This window comes from Fringilla coelebs (assembly GCF_963513975.1).
Source record: "Fringilla coelebs genome assembly, chromosome: 2".
Lineage (NCBI taxonomy): Eukaryota > Metazoa > Chordata > Aves > Passeriformes > Fringillidae > Fringilla > Fringilla coelebs.
In genome coordinates this window covers 73173608-73195182 of record NC_140029.1, presented here as the reverse complement: position 1 = coordinate 73195182, position 21575 = coordinate 73173608, and the positions used below count along the sequence as shown (strand labels likewise).

The 21575-nt window shown below is 38.5% G+C and overlaps 1 protein-coding gene across 1 annotated transcript in view; it reads right to left on the bottom strand.

Annotated features, from left to right (window-relative positions):
• XPO4 (exportin 4) overlaps window positions 1-21575 on the bottom strand; it is a 74313-nt gene that overhangs the window by 28117 nt on the left and 24621 nt on the right. The window contains exons 4-6 of the mRNA XM_084226686.1: window positions 21226-21364; window positions 9296-9412; window positions 8347-8513 (exon numbers count right to left, since the gene is read on the bottom strand). Coding sequence (XP_084082812.1) covers window positions 8347-8513; window positions 9296-9412; window positions 21226-21364 — 423 coding nt within the window. The remainder of the gene's footprint in view (window positions 1-8346; window positions 8514-9295; window positions 9413-21225; window positions 21365-21575) is intronic.

Sequence of the window (21575 nt, the reverse complement as noted above, 5' to 3'; positions counted from 1 at the left end):
TGTTCAGCTGTACATAATTTACTTACTGGTGATGAACAGCATTACCTTCTGTAGTGCGAGTAATCCGGTACTATAAATTGTGTATAAGAAACGATTTCTATGTCTAGAATGAAATAAATTTTACAATGGTATCGTTAAAAACAGTAGACCCCTTAACTTTTGATGGGTTTTGTTTAAGGGAAAGAATATTTAAAGCAAACAAGTAGTTTAATATGAAAAATTGTGTCACAAAGCAGGATGCACAATTTCAGTTTATTTATACTTGTCTTCTGAGCTCTGCCACAAAACAAAATTCCTAATGACACTGTGCAAAACCACATTGCAAAGAAAGGGACTTTTCCAACAGAACAGTACCAACCAGACCTTCACCAGTGGTATGTGTCCAGGACTGCTGTCAGCATATTTTACTGCATAAGAACAATCAGGGGTTTTCACATTAGTGCAAAAAATGTGCAGTTTCACAATTTTCAAGACTATCAATGTATGTTGAACTAACCAGATCTGCATTATTTCAGATGGGGAAAAACTAAAAGTCACAAAATTTTCTACTTCCATCTGAAACACTGATGTAGTTTAATTGATCAAACATGCTTTTGGTTCTGCCCACTAAAAAAAAAAAATTATATGTGCATGAAATTATCACATGCAAGCATCCTTTTTCAGGAGTAATATTCTAAATTAAAACTAATTTTATCAGGCAAATAAGGCAATGCCTTTTTTCCTTTCCATTTAGAATGTCTTAGTCAAAATGGTATTTTGAAATTGCTTACTGACAAGAATGTCCTTTGCTGTAACTCTCCAATAAGCTATTGGCTTGGATGTTTTATCAGAAGACAACTATAAACACATTACCAATCTGTGAAAAATTTACTCTTTGCTGGGTTGTGTCTACAGAGGGGACCAGCAACAAAATGCTTTTCACATGGAATGAAAGAAGCACGAGTTTGCTGTCACTATTTTAACAAGACTCACTATTTAGAGGCCTTATCCTGTTATTTTTAGTCTTGTTTCTCATGCTAATGGACTGATGACACATCTGACAATAGGAGATTTGGGGGTAAAATATCTGTTCACTGAACATTACAAATTATGACTCCATCTATCATGGAGATCTTGCAGCCATTTTCCAGCATGTATCACATGTATGCAAGCATTAGCAGAAAGTGGCTGTGGAGGTGCTTACTGCCACAAAGTACTCCAGCTTAAGTTGTGCCACAGTTGGGTCTTAGTAACAGCAGTCTAGTTATGCCAAACCTAAAAAAAATGGCAGTACATCAGTGTACACAGGACAAATGCATTCATTATCCAAAATTACCTTACTTGTCAAGACTTACAAAAAACCAAAAAGTACAGAATGAGCAAAACACTTTTTTTTTCTAAGCACTCAAGCTTATGATTCAGACTTACAACATAGATAAATGATAAGCATAGATTAGTCTACTATGACATCCTGGAGATTTTGGGGATTTTTTTTTTTGTTTCCAGAATGAAAAACAATTGTAAACCACTTCTGGTAATAACACAAATGTTTCTAACATTGCCAGGTCTACTGAGGAATAATAAACTTTTAATAATATTTACTTTGAATTATATGGAAATCCAGGCTAACAAACAGCTACCAGAAGCATGTCAATGTTTCAACCATTTTGCAAGGCTTAGGACACTGATTCCTTCAGAAACTTGAATATTCTGCATGAATCAGATTATTCAGTGATGTGAACTGAACTCTATTAAAAATCATAAAAACATAATTAGACACCTTAATGTATGATAAGGCCAATATGCTGGCTATTACTGCCTAGAGAGGAAGACAAGAAGACCATAATGTTAAAATATATTTTCTTTTATCTTTGACTCAATTTATGCATGTAGACATTAGCTCTATGCTTCGCTTTGTTTCATGAGATGGAGAAATAACAGTAGTTTTTTTCAAAGCAATAATTTTTACTGTAAAAACTAATTTAGAAAAAAAAAGTTTGAGGTTTCATGTGCTTTTTGGAGGAACATGAAAACCATGGAAAAAAAACCCCAATGTGTAGTTTTCCTCTCACTCACTAGCCTCTGTCTCATGAAGGGAATGATAGGTGAAGATGAATATTAAAATATTTCATATCCTAAGGTAGTCATGAGGGATTATAATATTTTACTTTAGTACTTCAACAAATTCCAGTATCTGAGAATGAATCCCACAATCTTTTTCCCAAGAGAGGCAAGACTTGTTCTTCCACAAAATAGTATGTTGGAACTCAAAAAACAAAGCTGAGATTTCTTCTACTAGAGCCCTATTCATAAGTTAGGGCACAAAAGTGAAACATCTCAGAAATGGAGGGAAAACTCCTGGAGTGTTAAGGTCTGAATATCTTTCTTAAAAGTCATTTTAATCACTTTACTTTTGTTGTTTGAAATACCTCTAAACTTTGTGCCAGTCATAGACTTGCATTATAAAAATAAAAAACTGCATTAGAAAAGTACCTGCCCTCCAGCGTTATGCTAAATACTGATTTTATCTGAATTTTTAAGACCTTCTCTGGCTTTCTAGCTAGTGAACCAAGCTCATGGGATGAGTCTAAGGAGCCTAAAACTGCTGCAGAGGCTTGCTGCCCCCTATGGAGAAATCCTTCACAGACCTTTCCATACCTTACACTCTCGGAAAATACATCCAGCAACCAGGACAAGGAACATATGCTTAAATATTAAACACAAGTATTCTTAACAGTCACGAGAATAAAACAATACTTTGTGTTGGAGACACTGGACTCAGATTGCAGGAACAGGAGTAGGAAGTGCAGGAACACCCAAGCTAATTTTAAACCTGGCTGATTCCAGAGCCATGCCAGTTCCAAGGCTCATGACCACCCATGTGGATTCTGCAATTCTTGGTACATTCTGCTGTTATAGTTGTGCAGCTTATGATATGCAAGCTGATCACTTCCAGCCTAATTGGCACTTAGAGCACCCATGCACATGTGGCTGCCACACAGATGTGGCTCAGGAGTCACACCTTTCCACCACACACCAGCTGCCATCCAGGGTGCCATAACCATCACTGCAAAACTGGAAACTTATAAACCACTGAGGCAAGAAAACAGAACATCAGCTCCCCTTCCCAAAGGGTCATTCCTGGTCTCTTCTCCTCTTCTGATATTAATGCTGTAAAGATGTTCCTATATTGTGAACTGATTACAGAATTCATTCAGGAAAATGGAAATGATGAAAGATTGTTAAAAAGTTCAGCATCAATACAGATATGTTTAGTGCAATTATGATAGGATTCAGGGGATCTTCCAATCTTCTTGGGTTTGCACAATGTTGTCTTAAAAAGTTGCTAGAAAGGATTGACAAGAAAACAGTGTCCTAGAAATCATTTCTAACCATCAGGGATTTCAAAAGCCAGGTCAGTTTCCACCTAGAAGCAGTAGGTGATAAAAGTCTGATAAAAGTCTAATAAAAGTAAAATGCATCTCTCTTAAATACAGCTGATTCAGTTACATTGAGTTTTGCTCTATATCCCAATAAATAGACAGGATAGTGCCCCTGTGCTTCATTTTTCTGATAAGAACAGACTGCTACAGTAAATTCAGGATAATTCCAGGCTGCTAAGAAACACAAGGCCTATGGAAAGCAGCCATGGTGCTGAAGAAATCAATGTTGTCACTCCTTGGTACAGGTGGAATCATTTCTGCAGCTGCGCAACAAATCAAACCTGGGGCCAAAACCTGCTAACAAAACCCCACCACATTTATAGCCAGGTGGTTCTCTGCTCAGCATCATGCTCATGGGAGGTGATAAGGCAGGATGCTTTTTCAGCAGCAATGCCAACTTGAACCATTCCTCAAAATCAACCTTGAGTTTTCTGTGTCATTTTCATGCACTTCCATTATGCACAACAGACGCTACCAATCTGGGTTGGACTGAGTTCAAATCTTGGAAGTCTGCAGAACTATATGGTTCACAGAAACTCCCAGACAGGTGTCTCATTCTGGCTTGAAGTTTAAAATACATTTTCAAAACAGAGATATTAACTGTGTGGCCAAGGAACACAAAAATGTTCAGATCAGACAAAAGCTTCAGTCAGTTCATACAATTGCCATGGCACCAACAATTTCAATGGAAGAGCAATGATGTATATCAGTAGAGTGCAAACCACTAGGTCTACATAACCTACATTTTAAATCCCCTATTCTACAATCACTTGAGAATTTGCAGCTTGCCTCCAAGCAAGTACAGGCACTAAATCCAAAACAAGAACTAAAGCTCAAGTATCTCTTTATTCATGTACTCTAATCCACACATTGAAGAATAAAGGATAAGTACTTTTATGACAGCTCCTAATGACAGATAATAGATACCTTTCTGTAGATGGGAGACAGCTGCACACAATTCTTATGTTCTGTTCAAGAACTTTTACATTTGAGGACATTCAGCCAAAGTCCATTAGAATATGGCTGCCAGGAACAGAAAAGTCTCAAAGTCAACAAGAGAAATAACTCTGGAAACAAAATGATAGAAATTATCATTACATCCTGACTTCACAGGATGTGTATGTCCATGCCAAGGCGTATTAAAGCCCAACAACACTCAGCTTCTTAAATGGAGACCTTGGGTACTCACAATGTACTAAAAGTCACATTCTTGAAGGAAATTTTGTAAAGGAGAGGGTGGTACTTTTTAGTACTGATCATCTGTACTTCCTTAATTAGTTGAAACATTCATTTAAGAAAAGATGCAGTTAAAACTAGTTCCATACAAGTAAATAATATTTAACAATACTGTAACACTACTGAAAAAAGAAACTGTGCAGAAGCCAACATGCCACAAGATACTATCTCTGAAGCCTCCACAAACACCGGGTAAACTAATATCTCAAGGTGGCAGATAAAAATAACAATAGATGATTGCTGGAAAATGAAATAGGAGAAACTGGACATGACTGAAGGGAGGCCTCCTAGGTCACTGTGCCTTGTCCTTCCTACTGCCGGCACTACATCCCAAGGTAATTTAAAAATACTGAGTTCCAACTTGAAATTAGGTAGAGTTTCTTCCTTTGTTGCTCTAATGAAGTGGGTATTCCAGAATGCATCTTTCATGGTAGCAACAGACAATGCAGACTTACCATAACTTTTCTTACAATTGGTGTAAACGCTGTCCGAAACGGCATTTAACAATACAACATTTATAAAGTTGTCCTACAACAGCACAGAATTCTTGAGAAATGGTATGTTTTGATTCAATTCTAACAACCTGGGGATTTGAATAACGTGCCACTTTGCAAGAGCCACCATACAGTTGATGCACAATTATGCTATTTCCCGTTTTTGGAGAAACAAGAATCTTGCTAAATATTACATAAATGTACTGCAGATTACTGTGATGCTGCAGGAAGTACTGAGAATCAATCCTGTCTTGACAGGGGAAATACCAACTCAAGGAAAAAAGATATACCTGAGAATACAACGGATCATTTTACTCCATGCTTCAGGTATTAAATTTATGCCCATTGCTTCAGCATATGTACTGTCAAGATTTGGAAAGAGGACACCAAAAGGACTCTAATCAATCAATCAACACAGCAATTCTTACATACTTATGTAATGTGCTATCTATTTAGAAACTACAGCCAAGCTAAGTTTCACTGCCCATGAGCTAACAATGAACAGTTAAAGAGGTCATCTTAAGGAAAAGAGATTTATGCCACAATACAATCAACATGGCACTGTAAACCCCAAGAGTTACTGTATCTTTGGCAGCTAATACCAACTTTTCTAAGAGATGACTGAAGATGTTCCAACTTCTGTGAACACAGGTTGATATATAAATAAAGACGACCCAAACTGGTGCTGTAATTCTTTCAGCAACATGAAGCATCCAATAGTAGAAAACAAAAAGAAGGTATCAGTGGATCAGAAGCTACAAAAATATTTGGAATTGATCCATTAAGACCATTTAGGTCCATCTGATACCCAGAAATGGCCAGAACTTGTTTAAGAGCCGTAGTATCTAAAGTAGGCCAAATAGCAGAAAATATGATTAATCGTAGCAGTAGTATGGCTTGCTTTGGTATTTCTAGTAACATTTATTTACTAGCACTTAAATTGCTTGATATTATATAGATGTATAAAGGAAAGCTGGAATTCCAAGGCTCCACATGTTGTATGTGTCTATCTCTCTATCTGGCTCCACCAGTGCAATCCTTAGTCAAGGACAAAGGAGCTCATGAAGAACTACAGCCTTCACTTTTGAACTATACCAAGATCCCAGACACACCAAGGGGTTAGAAGTGATTAAGAGCAGTACTGCAGAGAAGGAGCTAGCGGTGATGGCTGATGAAAAGCTCAACATGAGCCAACAATGTGCTTGGACAACTGCATCCTGCGCTGCATCAAAAGGTTGAAGGAGGAAATTTCTCCCTCTACTCTTTTCCTGTGAGACCCCACCTGGAGTACTGACTACAGTTCTGGTGTCCCCAACATAAGGAGGACATGGAATTGATGGAGTAAGTCCAGAGGAGGCCATGCAGTTGACAGGAGACTGGAGCACCTGCCCTATGGAGACAGGCTGAGAAAGTTGGGGCTGTTGAGCCCACAGAAGAGAAGGTTGTGTGGAGATCTTGTAGCAACCTTCCAATGTCTGAAGGGGGCATACAGGGAAGCTGGAGAAGAGATTCCTTCTCAGGAACTGCAGTGATAGCACAAGGAGTAATGGGCACAGACTGAGAGGAAATTCAGGTTAGATATTAGGAAAAAATTCCTTCCTGTGAGGATGGTGAGGCACTCGAACAGGTTGCCCAGAGAAGCTGTAGATATCCCAACCCTGGTAGTGTTCAAGGCCAGGTTGGATGGGGCTCTGAGCAGCCTGGTCTAGTGGAAGGTGTGCCTACCCATGGCAGTGGGGTTGGAAATGGATAATATTTAAGATCCCTTCCAACCCGTTATCATTCTATGATTCTGTATTTAGGACTACATTGGAAGTTTGCACAGAGCTAGACTAAAATTCAGAGGGAACCACCACTGCACAATACAAGAGCATTTCCTTTCTATTTAAAATCCCAAATCCACTTCCAAAGACTTTTATAAGGTGCAATAATTTGACTACAGTCTCCATTTTATAGGCACATGTGCTAAATTCCTCTCTGAACCCCTGCCAAATCACTTCAGGGATGAATAGAAGTGGGATATTTACTTTTAATCCATGGAACCTTTCTTAAAGCCAGTATAACTGGCATTCTGCTTTACAGATGTGAACCAAGGAATATCCAGTTTCCAATAAATTTACTTTTGCTGCCTGCTGCATAATGAACAGACTAAAAGAAAACAAAACCACACAGGTATCACCTTCTGACTGCCACACCAGGAAAATAAATAAAATCCTTCACAGTGGATTTGAGAGCAACATCAAGATTCCTGCAGTATGTATAACTTGGTAGCAACTTCAGAAGTTTTAAGAAAAAAGTTTATAAACCAGCTTAAAAGTTTGCTGACCTTCTTAAAAGTAGTCTGGCTATTAAAACAGGTGCTATAATGATTTACTACACATGCTGTCTAAAACCTCTATTAAATACAGAGTGTGATTGAGTATTTCTACAATATTTGTCTAGCCCATTTTTTTAAACATTTTTATATCTTTTTTTCTTCTCTCCTTCACTAAGACCCTTTCTCTTTCTTATTCCCATTTCTTCCTCTAGTTTCCAACTCCACCTTTCTCTGGACTAATGAACAGCAGATACCACAAAAATATTGAAATAGAAGCAATGGCACCTGTGTAAAATGAAGTTGACATTTTTTTTCTCAGCTACCAAATACTTTTTTTCAGGCTGAAGATATTCCATGTTCTAGTATATACTATGTTCTTTTATGGGGCGTTGGTTCACCTGCATGAACATGTATATTCCTGCATGATGGAGCATTTGCCTGTCTGTTTATTCCTGCATGATGGAGCATCTGCCTGTCCATACCTCTTCTCTAAGAGAGTAAAGTAGGACAAATAAGATCTCTGCATAAAAATTGAACAGGGCTTAGACTCTTCACCATATGGTTCTACACTGAAGCAGCTTATTGTACATTTCCCATTCCCTGCACCAATCAGACTGACCATAAACCTATAAAAGGTGGGTGCTCTGTATGCTTTCTCTTCTATGTAAAACACTTTTAAACTTTAATGAAGACCAACAGCAGCTTCTGTATGTAAGCATCTCTTAGCAAGCGTGGTGGAGACAAAAAGCACTAACATAAGAAAATACCAATCAATGACTAAACACAAAGCTTCTAAGTTCTATGTTTTACTCTCCTTGCAAAGACTTTACTCCTTACCCAAGAAGTGACCCAAGTCAAGGGAAACAAAAGGCCTGACATGAAAAGGATATAATTTGGAGGAAGGAAGTTCCAGCTTAAGACCTGATTGGCTAGTGCAAGATAACGCTGAAACACTGAAGACATCTGAGCATTGAGGTTTTCACGTCTGCTGAATTCCTGAAGTACCTCTACTGTGAGCATGAAGATCTGCCGCAGATCATCCTCCTACAGTAAGGACGAACACAATACATTCAGTATCTCAGTCATTAATGAAATGTTGATCAACAAGAAATACTTTTCCAGAGAGACTAAAAATTTCCAATTTCACCCTATTTTCATTAAAATACAGGAAATGCTCTGAAATTGCCAGTGAGAATCCCCTCTTTCGTCAAAATTAATTGATTACATTTGCAAAAACTATGGAAAAAATCCTCACATAAATACTAGTCGTTAAAAGACAAAAAGCCATTATGTTTTTAATAAGTGGTGGAGAAAAGAGTTGGTCTTTGGCATGAAAAAAAGTTGGTAAGTTGTTCCACAACAGTCAGTTTAAAGCAATGCCTTCACATAAACATTTCTGACTGGCCAAACAATACATCTGAGACAACCAGACTACACCATCTGCAATAATATTTTTAAATACATACATAGCTCTCCTTGGCTTTAAACCAAAGCTATATTTAAGACTATCATTGTTCCACAGAGTATTCGTTTTGTTTGCAATTGGTAGCCAAGGAATTAAAGAGTCCAACGGCATAAAGATCTGTAGCTCTACATTCATAAAATGGGCACAAAGGGGTTGCACCTTTTTGATACAAGTTTTTAAAAAATACCTTATCAATTTTCCTGAAGCAGCCAGTATCTGCATTATTTGCAGTATTTTCCCTATTAAATGCTTTTTGGCACACAGTGGACCTGAATGCACTTGGCACAACAAAGTATTTTTGCTTCCACATGTTTAAATTTTAGAAAGAGAGGTAGCATATATCAATACAGAACTAGTTTACCTGAAATATACGTTTACAGTTACCATGGAACTCCATGCTTAGTCCAATGTTGCTGGTTTTACTTGAACTTGAGAACTCGCTCAACAACGCCGTTAGAATGGAACAGGCCAAAGTTTGCTATAAAAAACATAAGGGGGAATAACATAACTAAAAGATGTCCAGTAATGCAATAGCACCTATAGTGTCCTTCTTTTTCTATTAGCATTTTAATACAACTACTACTTCAGTTCTTTCTAACACAAACTAGAACAAGTCAAATCTTCAGGAAAATAGATCCTTGGATGAACCATTTCTGGAATCATCAGGGCTCCATCCTTAAAAAAGAAATTTGAGTATTCGAGCAATATAAAGGCTGGCATCTGTGCGATCATCATTACAAATGAAATCAACTTATTGCAAACCATTTCCCAGCCTTGCCATTTACTTTGTCTCCCTGTGCACAGACCTTTACAGGGATTAGTTTCAGGGAAGACTCACTGTTCACTTATTTCTACTGATGTAAGAGTTCAGGTCCCTCTGAATTTTGTTTCCTTTGCATTTGCTACACTTACCATGCTGGTATTTGATCATGATTAACTTTATAGCACCAAAAGTGATACAAGTTTGTCAAAAACAACACCTGCAATGACACTGTCTACTACATCTTTTCCCTCTCTCCCCATAAACAAAATAAGAGAGGAATTCACAGAAAGCTCTGATACTTGAAAGGTCTTGGATACCTCCCTCCAAAGCACCACATTGACAAGCCTCAGAAAAAACCCTTAAAACTACTCTATTAAAATTATGTCTCTGAAGTGATATAAAAATTGGTAAGAAAAAGGCATGCTAATTTCAGAGAGACAGATTTGTGAAGAATAAAGGTTTTAAGTATTTTTTTCATTCTCAAAATTTAATATAAGGTAAATGAAATGTTTATCTAAAACGCTACTTAAAAGCCAACTTTCTGTATGAAACACATGGCTCCAGCCTTTGTTGCTGTTTTCTGAAATATATAAATAAGCTTTTTTTCCTGATGCCAAAGTCCAGAAACCATCATCACCAGCTTTAATATCTTTTAACTGATCCTTGCACACAAAGGGGAGCAAGTACTGCACAGCGGAGATGCAAGTAGTACTTCAGACTTGTGCCCAACACTGCTGTAACAAGCACAATAGAAAGTGTATACTGCTGAAAAGAAAAGACTTTTTGTTAAGGAGATGTTCTTTACAAAATGCTCCAAAATTACTGGCTATCCTCCCAGACTGTTTGGAGCCAAGGTGCCAGGGATGGACAGAGAGATAGGAATTGTTAAAGGGTCATGCATGCCAGCAAGTGTCCAGGGGTTAAACAGAAATATGCACACTACCTCTGAACACCCGAAAGATTAAAGTGGAGATGATACTATTTATGCAGGCTCATACAACAGCTGAGACCAGTGCCATCCACCCACCAACTGCAACATCTTTGTTCAGAAATGCCTCTGAAGTCAGTACCTTGACCCCCCCAGACAACTAGTTATCTTAGTCAGTAAACACTAAATTAACATTCTTACTTGCTAAATAAGTTCCAGACAGATCAAACATAGTGGCTTTGTGATAATACACAGGTTTTCTCTTCTACTATGCAATAAAGCTGCATAAGCACAGCAGACCAGCATATTGCTGATCAGTTGCTAAGTAAAACATTCCCATTTTAAAGAAATTATTTATTTCAAGTGGAATATTTCTCATTTACAGACAGCTCTGTCAAACAACACATATGATCAAAAGCATTTAGACACTGAAAACCAGCACCACGATTTAAACTACTCCAGTGAAAGTGCAACTTGGTCACTTATATACTAGAAGTATTTCTAATTAGCTCAAATATTTCACAATTCAAATTTCTGTGCAAGGTATTCACACAAATAATTTTTTTAAGTTAAAGGAAATAAAGATTTGATCCCATATTAAAAAACCAAAACAGTATAGACTAGTATTGAGTATTAAATCCAACATTAAAAGTTTCATATAAAAATAATTAAGCTGGTTAAAAAAAAAAAGAAGTACTAAGAAAAATCCCTCAACTCTGACTTTAGAACAATGCTTCAGAACAGAATACATGTTTTTAAAGAAATAATGCCAAGTTTTTTCACATAGACTCTCTAAATAGCTTAAAATACAAGTTTTTATTTGATGCTTAAATGTGACTCACTCACATTTTTCAGCTCAAAGCAGCCACGACATAAGGACATCACAAGGTGGAATTGCAAATCTGTACACTTTGATGCTCTGCGACATACCCTGATTACCCAGTGCTATCAGTGGCTCCAAAACTACAACAGCCAGGCAAAAACTGAACTGCTTCTGCTTTAGCATGCTAACACCTTGACACCAAGCCACCACAAGACCACCACAGGACAAGCAGGGCAGCGATGCAGACTACCCATCATTTGCAGCTGGTTGCCAATTACTGGAAAATCAATCACCAAGTTCAAACAGGCAGGAACAATAGGGAAAAAAGTTTGCTCCCACTGTGATTACAAATACTTAATATTAGCTGAAATAGCACCTTCCTTTTTCTCCAGTTTGTTTATATGTACTTAATAATTTATCCTTTCACTTTGCAGAGTAATGTGCTAGTGCATGGTAATAGTGTGTTACAGATTTTTTTTGTGGCTTTTCTCCTGATTTCAAAGAAAAAATTAAAAGGAAGGTTAAATTTCATCACTGATGGTAAAGACATCTCTTTGAAAGTGTAAAAAGCAATGGGTACAGGTAGGCTGACTGAATCTGCTAAGCAGCTTGAACAGTGGCCTATCCCCCTAATTTCAAGGAGAGCAAGTTCAGATAGTTCTGGGACATCAGTACCTGCTTTGAGCATGACAGCAGAAAAATTATGTTACTAGATTCACACACCTTATTCCATCCAGCAGGCTAGCCCACAGCAAACACCAGGGCACACTGCACCCCTCTGCTCTACTCCCTCCTACTGAATTCCCAGCATCCCCTCAACTTCCTTAACTTGGTATTTCAATACCTGGAGTGCAAATCCTGCTCCATTCCCTCACCATCTCTAGGGCCTCATGTGCAATATTTGCACATCCATAAGCTTCTGCTGCCATCTGCACCTGTGCTTACCCCTTGCATCCATAAGGAATTGTAAGCACTCCTGTATATCCCAGTCACCAGGGCAGGAGAAGACCAAAGAGAAGATACTGGCCAGGAATTTCAAATTTACTGCACCAACAGGCTGAAGTGAGATGGCTCGAGACTGGTTTCCTAGAAGGCAGGAGCAAGCCCCCATGAGTTTAGCTTCTAGACAAGAGCAGAGGAACAGATCCAGACCATAACCTGTCCTTGCAATGTCAAGGATTTGCACACAGCTTTGCAAAGCCACCACTGCTTCCCAAAACTGCCATAAGGCTACAGGAATTTATTGTCCACAGCAGTAAGATGGCCATTTTCATGAGTATTAACAAATTATTAGCTTAAAAGAATATTTGCCCTGCCATCTATTAAACTTTCCTGAATACTCAATAATATTTCAGAAACTCTGGAATAAAGATCAAGTAAATTTTACTAGAAATAAAATTTGATTTTCATAAAGTAATTTTACTGAAGGTTAACTATTAATATTTTGAATTACAAATTTTTAATATACAGATACGTTTAGTGTGAAGACACTAAGTACCTCAACATAAATATTATCAGAAGAAAGATTTCAAAAATCTGAAAACCAACAGTTTCAGAGAAACCAATCCTGGTGCGCTATGTGAACTAAAATGTCTTCCTCTTACACATAAGAAAATTGAATTCACCTAACACAAGATTCTAGGGTGGAGGGTTCTGGGGGTTTTTGTGTTTTGTTTTTGGGTTTTTTTTGGTTGGTTGGTTGGTTGGTTGGTTGGTTGGTTGTTTTTTGTTGTTGGTTTTGGTGTGGTTTTGGCTTTGTGGTTTGTTCATTTGTTTTCTGGTGGGGATTTGTTGCTTCTTTTTTAAAGGTTTTTTTTTTAAGGTTTTTACCACACCACAGAAGAGATTAACAATGCAAGCTAGTAATACCACACTGTAATAAGTAGAAAATGCACGTGACTCTGGGCATCATATTAAAAGCCAGATCTGAATGTCTATTGTGCAGCAATGCCATTAACATCATACCAGTAAGAGTACACCTCTGAACCTAGTTTGACTCACTCCCTAGCAATTTCACTAGTTCTGCCACAAGTACATACCCAAACAATAAGCCCATCTAACAAAATAAAATCCTTCTCTTGTAGAGAGAGAGCATTGCCTCTGAGAATAGCTTGGCACTCACCCCAGTTAGCTTTATTACCAGGAATAAACTTTATGAAAGATCGCTATACATAAAATAGACTCTCAGCTGCTCAAACAGAAGATCAATGGGACTTGTGATAAGAGATTAACTCGGCAATCAGACACCCAGTAGTAACATCGTTTTAGTGGTTTTCTTTTTAAATGACTTTAATAAAACACAGATGCTACAGAAAGACCATGTGTCATTTGAACAATAAACAACATTCATATATCATTCATAAAACTCAGATGCAAAAGGTAAATACAACTTATTCCTCCAAATGGAATGTCCCCTATAAAAGAAGCTAAAGCCATAATGTTTGAAGGGATTTCACACTTGTGCCTGGGCTGCCCATGGAATAAACGAAGTGCTTAATTTGAGGGTAGTTAGGTTACAGAGCATCTGAAAGGAAGAAGAGTTCAAATGCAGCCTAGGAAAAAATGGACATCTGGTACATCAGCTCTGCAGCAATAAAGCCAACAGACAAAGCACAATGAACTCCAATACCAAAATTGTTTCCTTGTTTTGAATTCAGAGCAGAGATACAGTTAGGTTGTCAGAGATTTGATTAAAGAATTCATTTTACTACAAAACCTAAACTATCATGCAGTGCCTTCTGCAAGTATCATTTACACCTGCAGAAAAAGCAGTAAGCATATGTAAAAGAAGGAAGATTTTGCCTAAATAGAGCAAATCATAACATCTACCCTTTACATTAGATCACTGCCAGCCTGAATATGCATTTAAAAGGACTTTTTGTCTCCACATGTATAATGCAAACTCTGTTACTGAAACCAAAGGGAACGCACATGAAGATTTAATAGTATTCCTAAATAATCAAAATTTAAATTGCACAAGAGCAGGAAGAATAAAAGAATAAATGTATCAGAAGCAGAATTTGCTGTGTTGCTCCTAAGTGACAGAATTCTGTAATGAGAATGTAACAAAAGCAATTTTACTAAGTTGTTTAAAGCAAGGCTTTCTTTATAAAGGTAATAGTCTTCTTCTCTAGTTTCCTTGAATAAGCACAGCTGTTTTTGCTAACATTTTCAGAGTATCTAAATCTCCAGAACATAAGCTACAACTCCAAATCGGAAGGTTAAAAGGATGGCTGGAGGGCCAAAAGAAATATCTTTAAGTACACAGAATAACTGGGGCCACTCCAACTTTTCAACTTGGGAGTATTTCAAGATGGGTGGGGGACCCAGGAGCTGAAGTAGTGGCTCCCAACCAAAGAAAACCAGAGCATATTTTGAAGAAATATAAGCAAGCACCAGGAAGAACCCACTGATTTTCATCTGTTCCTTCCCAAATGAGCCAACTGGTGGAAAAAAGCTATAGGGCAGGGATATGGTGTTAGGAATAGGACCCACAGCTGCAGTTCTGTTCTGTCAGCAGTAAGGGACTGGCTGGGCAGTGCACTCCTTTCCTCTCATTCCCTTTCTGCCACTGTGCAAAGACAGATGAGCAGCAGCAGGTTAGCACATCAGAGCTACAGTGGAACAATAAGCGAGACCTTGCTTCCCTTCCTTGGGAGGAACCAGCCAAACCAAGGGAAACCCCCAGCGGTGAGCTGAGAAAGGAAAAGTCAATTCCCCTGTAAATCACCATGGCCTAGAGGAAGACGATCTTGTGGCATGTGAAGTATGCAGCCTTTGGACAAAGAGAGAAGGGAAGTAGCAGCCTCTACTAATAATGGAAGAGGTCCAGGCAGAGTTTGCTGGAGCACAGGGTGCAAAATATGCTTTTCTTTGTTTCTCTGGAGACAGGCAAAGTTGCAAAGCAGAAATCAGAGGAGGGAAAAAAAAGTAATCTCATAAAAGAAGTTGAAGGCCTAAAAACCATTTATAAAGGTAACATATCCTCCAGGTTCTTTCCTGAATGCCACCAGTTGATCTTCACTCCTACCACAGCTGCAGGAACAAATACAGGACTTACAATCAAACTCAAAATAATGAATAATTAGACTAGCCATGCAGCTCACCATCAGCAGCGCCCAGCTTTAAATATACACTATCCCAACAAGTGCTCTTTGGAGGGTAGGAGTCCTCCCTCCCCCCATTTTTCCCAGTACTCATTCCTGGTCTTTCTTGCCTGGCTCTGCCTGCCATACTGCCAGCTATGTCAAATGAGCTGCATTACACGGCTGTGTTCCACAGCAGATCTGCCCAAAGAAAAAAATGAGAGGCTGTGAGGGAGAAGAGGCTGTTTCTAAGCAGACTAACACAAAGATCTAGTGTGTTACTGAACACATTTATTCTGAAGGGTGGTACCTTTGAGAGGAAGAATGACTAAACACCAAGCAGCTAAGGTCAACAAATGTTTTAAAGAGGCTTTTCCCCTCAAGCCTGTTTACCTGTGCGACACCATTGCAACAATAAAAATTACATGGCGTAACACATGGAAAGGCTTAATTTCTTCTTTCCCAGTAAGTCTGTGGAGTCACAGGTGAGGGACTCCACAGGTGCAGATCTCATGAGATGGCAAAATTGCAGAAAGAAAGGGTTTGGGATGCCATACATAGAACAGGAGACACACATCTCACCACCTGGAACACATGTCCTCACCTCCCAGCCCTGTCGTTAAAACTGTGGCTCTAGTGTAAATGTAACTGGGGAGTTATCAATTTCCAGTAGTTAGGCAGCTAAGCTGGAGACTCGCACCTCTGGTAAAGCCAGCTCCCATTCAACAGAAAAATCTGAAAACTGCAAAAGCACCCTGATTAATTCTACTACTAAAAAAGCCACTACTAAAACGCCATTTTAAAGTTCTCTTACATTTCTATCACTGAGTTTTAACTTCACATGTGGAGTAGTTTCTGGATCTTTAAAATTCCCAAACCAATCTTTAACACACTAACTTAGGCCTTTATAGAGAATTTATCAGCTTAAATATCCTGCTTCACCCTCAACGTTTTAGACTCAACATGTCTCAAGGGCAATGAGGTACACAGAACAAGGTAACAATTTTATTAGACCAGAAGACACAACTTGGGGTGGATAATACATATGTTTTTGTCAAAATGTGAAAGTCAGAACAGCCTCTCCAACTCTACCCTACCACATGAAGCAGTATCAGCTAGACAGGCGTCCAGAAATAAAAATCCCTTCAAAGAATAGAAACAAGAATTGTAAATGTTAAATAAATATAACTAGTTATCCAGGCAGCCATTATAATGGATAGATTAACCTCAATGAAGATGAATGCCTAGAGTTTTACTTATTAATATTTCCCACCGCTCACATGAAATCCATTCACAGCACATCCCTCAGAAGCTTTAGGAAATCTGAAGCAGCTGGATCTTCTCTCTAGCCCAGCTAGGAACACTGAGAAACAGAAAAACATTTACAAATATTGCAAGAAAAGGAACTGTTAGGATTCCAGAGCTTTTCCAGTGAGTCTTGACAAGTCTTTTTCCATATTTAAAAAAAAAAAAAAAAAAAAGTAGGCTTCAGATATGGAGCTTTATATTAAAATACATTCAAAAAAACACAGCCTCTGTTGCTTCCTAGTCCCATGTCAAGTCTCTAGCAGCTGGATCCCTCTGCATCTGCCTACACATATACTGGAAGAAATTGAGGTGTGATCCATATCTCTGTCTGGTTTTAAACAAAATCTGATTGTGTTCACATGCAGACCAGATCCTCCTCCTGGGAGTCAGTCACTTAGCTGCCAGGATTCCTGTCCTTCTGGCAGGGATGAAGGACAAATGAAATCCTTCAGCTATGCAAAAGCAGAATATTTAAACACAAGAAGAAAAGGCCAAGAAATTAAAGGCATTTATTGTTGAGAAGACCTTGGCCCATGCAATTCTCCAAAATCTTGAAATCTGTGATAGAAAACATGTATTTAGAATTGTAAGATTAGCTCATGATACTGAGTCTGCTGCCAGAAACTCCATCCCCCAGAGAAATGAAGATTTTGAAAAGAGATCCTGAAATTGCTGGAGGGAGATTACAGATTCTCCTTCATGAACAGAGGGATGGCTTGCATTGATAATATAGGAGAAGCCAGAAAAAACAAAACCAAGAACTCCAAAGCTAGTCTTTGTCCTCCTAGAGGATTACTACCTAAACTCAGTTACAAATAAATAGGCAGCCAGACTAAAAGTTTGCTTTCTCTTCTCATACAAAGGTTTATTCAGTGAGATTCATAAAGCATCAAATGGCAGAGAAGCAGCAGCAGAAGCCAACACTCCAATTCTAAACCTGGCTCTAACCATGCATCCTTCCCATCCCTGAAGTATTAACTCTCCTTAGCGTCCTGTAATTTCCTTAACACGTACACTGTGTTCCACTATTAAAAGATTACTCAATACTTCAGTAATTTTATTACTCTCATCACAATTCCTCTCCTTATCTCCCTTCCAACCTCCTTATTTTTTCAGTCTCAACAGTTCATCCATCAGTCTTGCTCATATGTCAGTTTGCCACTACATGCCTTCATGTCCTAGCCTCAAAATACATCCACCTCTGGAGATCTTTTTAACTAGTACTCAAGAAGTTGAGGTACTAAGCACATCAAATCCTGCAGAAGGACACAAACAACAGACACTACCATCTACATTCACTGCCCTCCTTACTACCCCAACTATCAAGACTTGATCCTGATAAGATATTACTCAAAAGTCCCAAAGATTTCATGGAGCAGGACTGGCTGATGATCACAAAGTTAGTACAGATGCCTGACAGAAACTGGGTGGAGGACTGCAGGGAATGGAATAGATTCAGCATCTACATTATTCTTGTAAGGTAAAGATGGATCAAGAAGCTTTACAGCCAACAGGGAGGAAAAGAAGCAGACAAGAGAATGTTTTGCTTTTTTAAAATGGACCTTCTTTCAATTACAAACTGCTGTAGAAAGCCATTACCTCAGAACACTAGGCTGGAAGAGACCCACAAGGATCAAGTCCAACTCTTAAATGAATGGCCCATATGGGGACCTACCTACAACCTTGGTGTAATTACTACCATGCTCTAACCAATTATCAGCAGCTAAGAGCTACTGATAGCTCTTGTTTGAGAGCTTTAAACATTTCTAGATATGAAGTGACCCTGCTGCTGTGTAGGGAACCTCAGGCAGGACAACACAAATGGGTAAGTAGAAGGTCAGAGCAGAGAGCTGAGAAGGATACAGAAAGGACAAAGAGACTGGAAAGAGAATTAGGAGTCACAAAGGTATGATAGACTTCTGCAACTTGAGTGTACAAGGAGGCAAGAGTGCATATCACGCCATAGGAAAGATGTCAAAAAATTGAATGATTCCTTCCACAGAGAAGCAGAGAGGATTGGAAAACATCTGCTGACCTCTTTCAATACCTACATCCTAGCCTCTTCCATGATTTGAATGGAGGCCTGCATTTACAAGTAACTAATATAAATGAATCTCCAGAAGCACCTGTGACAGTGCGTGGCACTGTCCTGACAGCACATCTCGGATCTTGAAAGCACCACTCCTTTCAGGATGTGGGCTTCACACCATACCCTGAAGTACCCTTGGCTGAGACTCCCCACAGCAGCAAGGCAACTGCACCACTGGGGTCCCACACGGCCCCTTCAAGCATGGCTGAATGTTACAGGGACACTAGTAAGGAAACAAAGCCACCCAACCATATTTGAAAAGATAACTAAAATAATTAAAAATTCATTGTGTGAGTTATTTCATACAACCTTTCAAAACTGTTACATATTTATACAAGAGGCATGCCTTGACTCCCTTCAGAAAGCAGATTGGGCAGGTAGCATGCTGAAACACCATTTTATTACTGCTTATTATTGTAGATGCTAGTCCTGGGTGCCAGTACCAGAGTCTCTCCTGCAGCTAAGTCTCAGAAGATTACAAGAACATTTTCATGAATGAGAACTGGTTTATAATATAAACCATGACATATACATGGGAGCATGTGCTTATAACCAGTTTGCCAAAGACTACCAACCATATACTGTGCCATACAGAAAAGATGTTTCAGCAGCATCACGTGTCTTTTTTTTTGTTATTAAGTCTTACTAGCACACCAGAATAGAAAACATCATTATATATTCTAGACATTTTCAATACCATTCTCAAAACTTGAGCACAAATATTTTGGAAAAACCGTGGAGAAATTCATACTCATAAAGAGGGGGAAATAAAAGGAAAATTAAACAAAGGGAAATGAAAAACTGAGCTCAATTTGGCAGTGAGCTGAACTTGAAGAGTACCCCAGCCAGAGCTCCTCTGCAATGTGCTCTGCTCTGCAGCATGCCCAGGATGATATGCTTGGAGCAGGCAGTCTTAGCTTGCTGTATGCTGTGGTCAGTGCAGTGTGTCTGTGGACAGTGCATGCACAGGATACAACTGCACAAGCTGGACTGTGCATTCCTTAGTTCAAAGTCCACGTTTCTATTTATGTCACTTTTGTAGCTTTATGCAAAGATCCTACAAACTACATGAGCATACACAGTGTTGTGCATAAAAGTTGAAAATCTCAGCTGTAGCTCCATTGTAATAACCAAGCTATGTTTCCTGGAAAAAAGCATTAACTCAGTTCTTCTTAACAAATACCCATTTCTATCCAAATTATGCAGAATCAAAAGGCTAAAACGGTTTTCTTAAGGTAAATCACTGTGAAATTAAGTTTTACAAGACTAAATGAAATTTCCATACCCTGGAGCGATATTATTTGTTGCTCAGAGGTGACACACTATTTTTAGGACCATGACACGAGCTGGATTACTTCTAGTACACTTTGATTGAATTTTCAGAGTTAAATATTTGCCACTCCCATCTATCTAGTACAACTGCTGCTCTAAATGCTTAGCAGTGTCATGAGCCAGTTCTCTCAAAGGTTTTTTTTTTGGAGAAAAGCTTCAGTTAAAGTTTCAGCATGGAATCTATATATACTCTTTGATTTTCATCTGGTAGGAGAAAAAAAATCACCTCTCTTTAAGCTCTAGTTACATGCCTCTATTATGACCTATTCTAAACTTATCCCCTGGCATAGCAAACGGAATTTCACTAAATGCATAGATAGATATTGGACACCTTGTTTCCACTTTGAGCTCAGTATCGAAGGTAACACTTACCCCTAGTAGTATGACATTAAATCAAGAATAAGTTTTGTATTTCCATTCCACGTTCTACTTCCTCGCACCCCTTTCTCTCCACCTACTGCCTCCCAAAGAACAGCCGAGGCCTATGCCTCCTGCTCACAGTCCATTTCGACAGCTGAGCCGCAGCAGAGTGCAGCGCTGCACAGATGGAAGGGGAACAGAGTGTGCAAAGAACCTCCCAGCTAATGGAAGATCTGTTTTAGATCTTGCTATTAGATTAAAGAAAACTAGAGGAAAAAAGAAAACAAACAAATAATTTTTAAAAAACACACCAAAAAACTCCCAAAACAAACCATCAACCCACAACTATGGCACTTAAAGCAACTACTCAGAAAAACATTCCCTAAAAATATGATCTTCTTGTATATCAAAGTATGTATACACATACTACCCCTTGTCACAAAACATTAAAAAAATCTCCAACTTGGTAAATGATTGGATAGTTACCAACTTAATGACTAATTGTATAAGCAAAATATAAAAAACTTTATAGCCACTAAGAATATAATGTAAGCTGCTGATACAGACTGCTTAACTTTTGAAGAAAAAAAGCTAAGTACTTACCACAGTGGGGTTACCACTGCTGATCAGCTGGCTGACTTCATGAAAAATGCTTTTGCAGTCGATTGATTTGTCTAATGATCCCCGTTTCACTATCACTGCTACCGCTAATAAAATCTGCTCCCGAACATACTTTTGGAGGCTGTAAACAACATTGCAGAAATATAATTGCAGGTAATTCTGGACATCAAAGCTCAATAAAATTTTAAACACATTTCTTTTTCAAATATCTTGTGTGAATTCATAAGGGAAAGCTAACAGAAGTTAACTGCTAAGACGAGAAGCCAAATTATTCTTAAAATTATCTTGCACTGCTACCAGGGAAACCATAAATGATAGCCCAGGGAAACGAA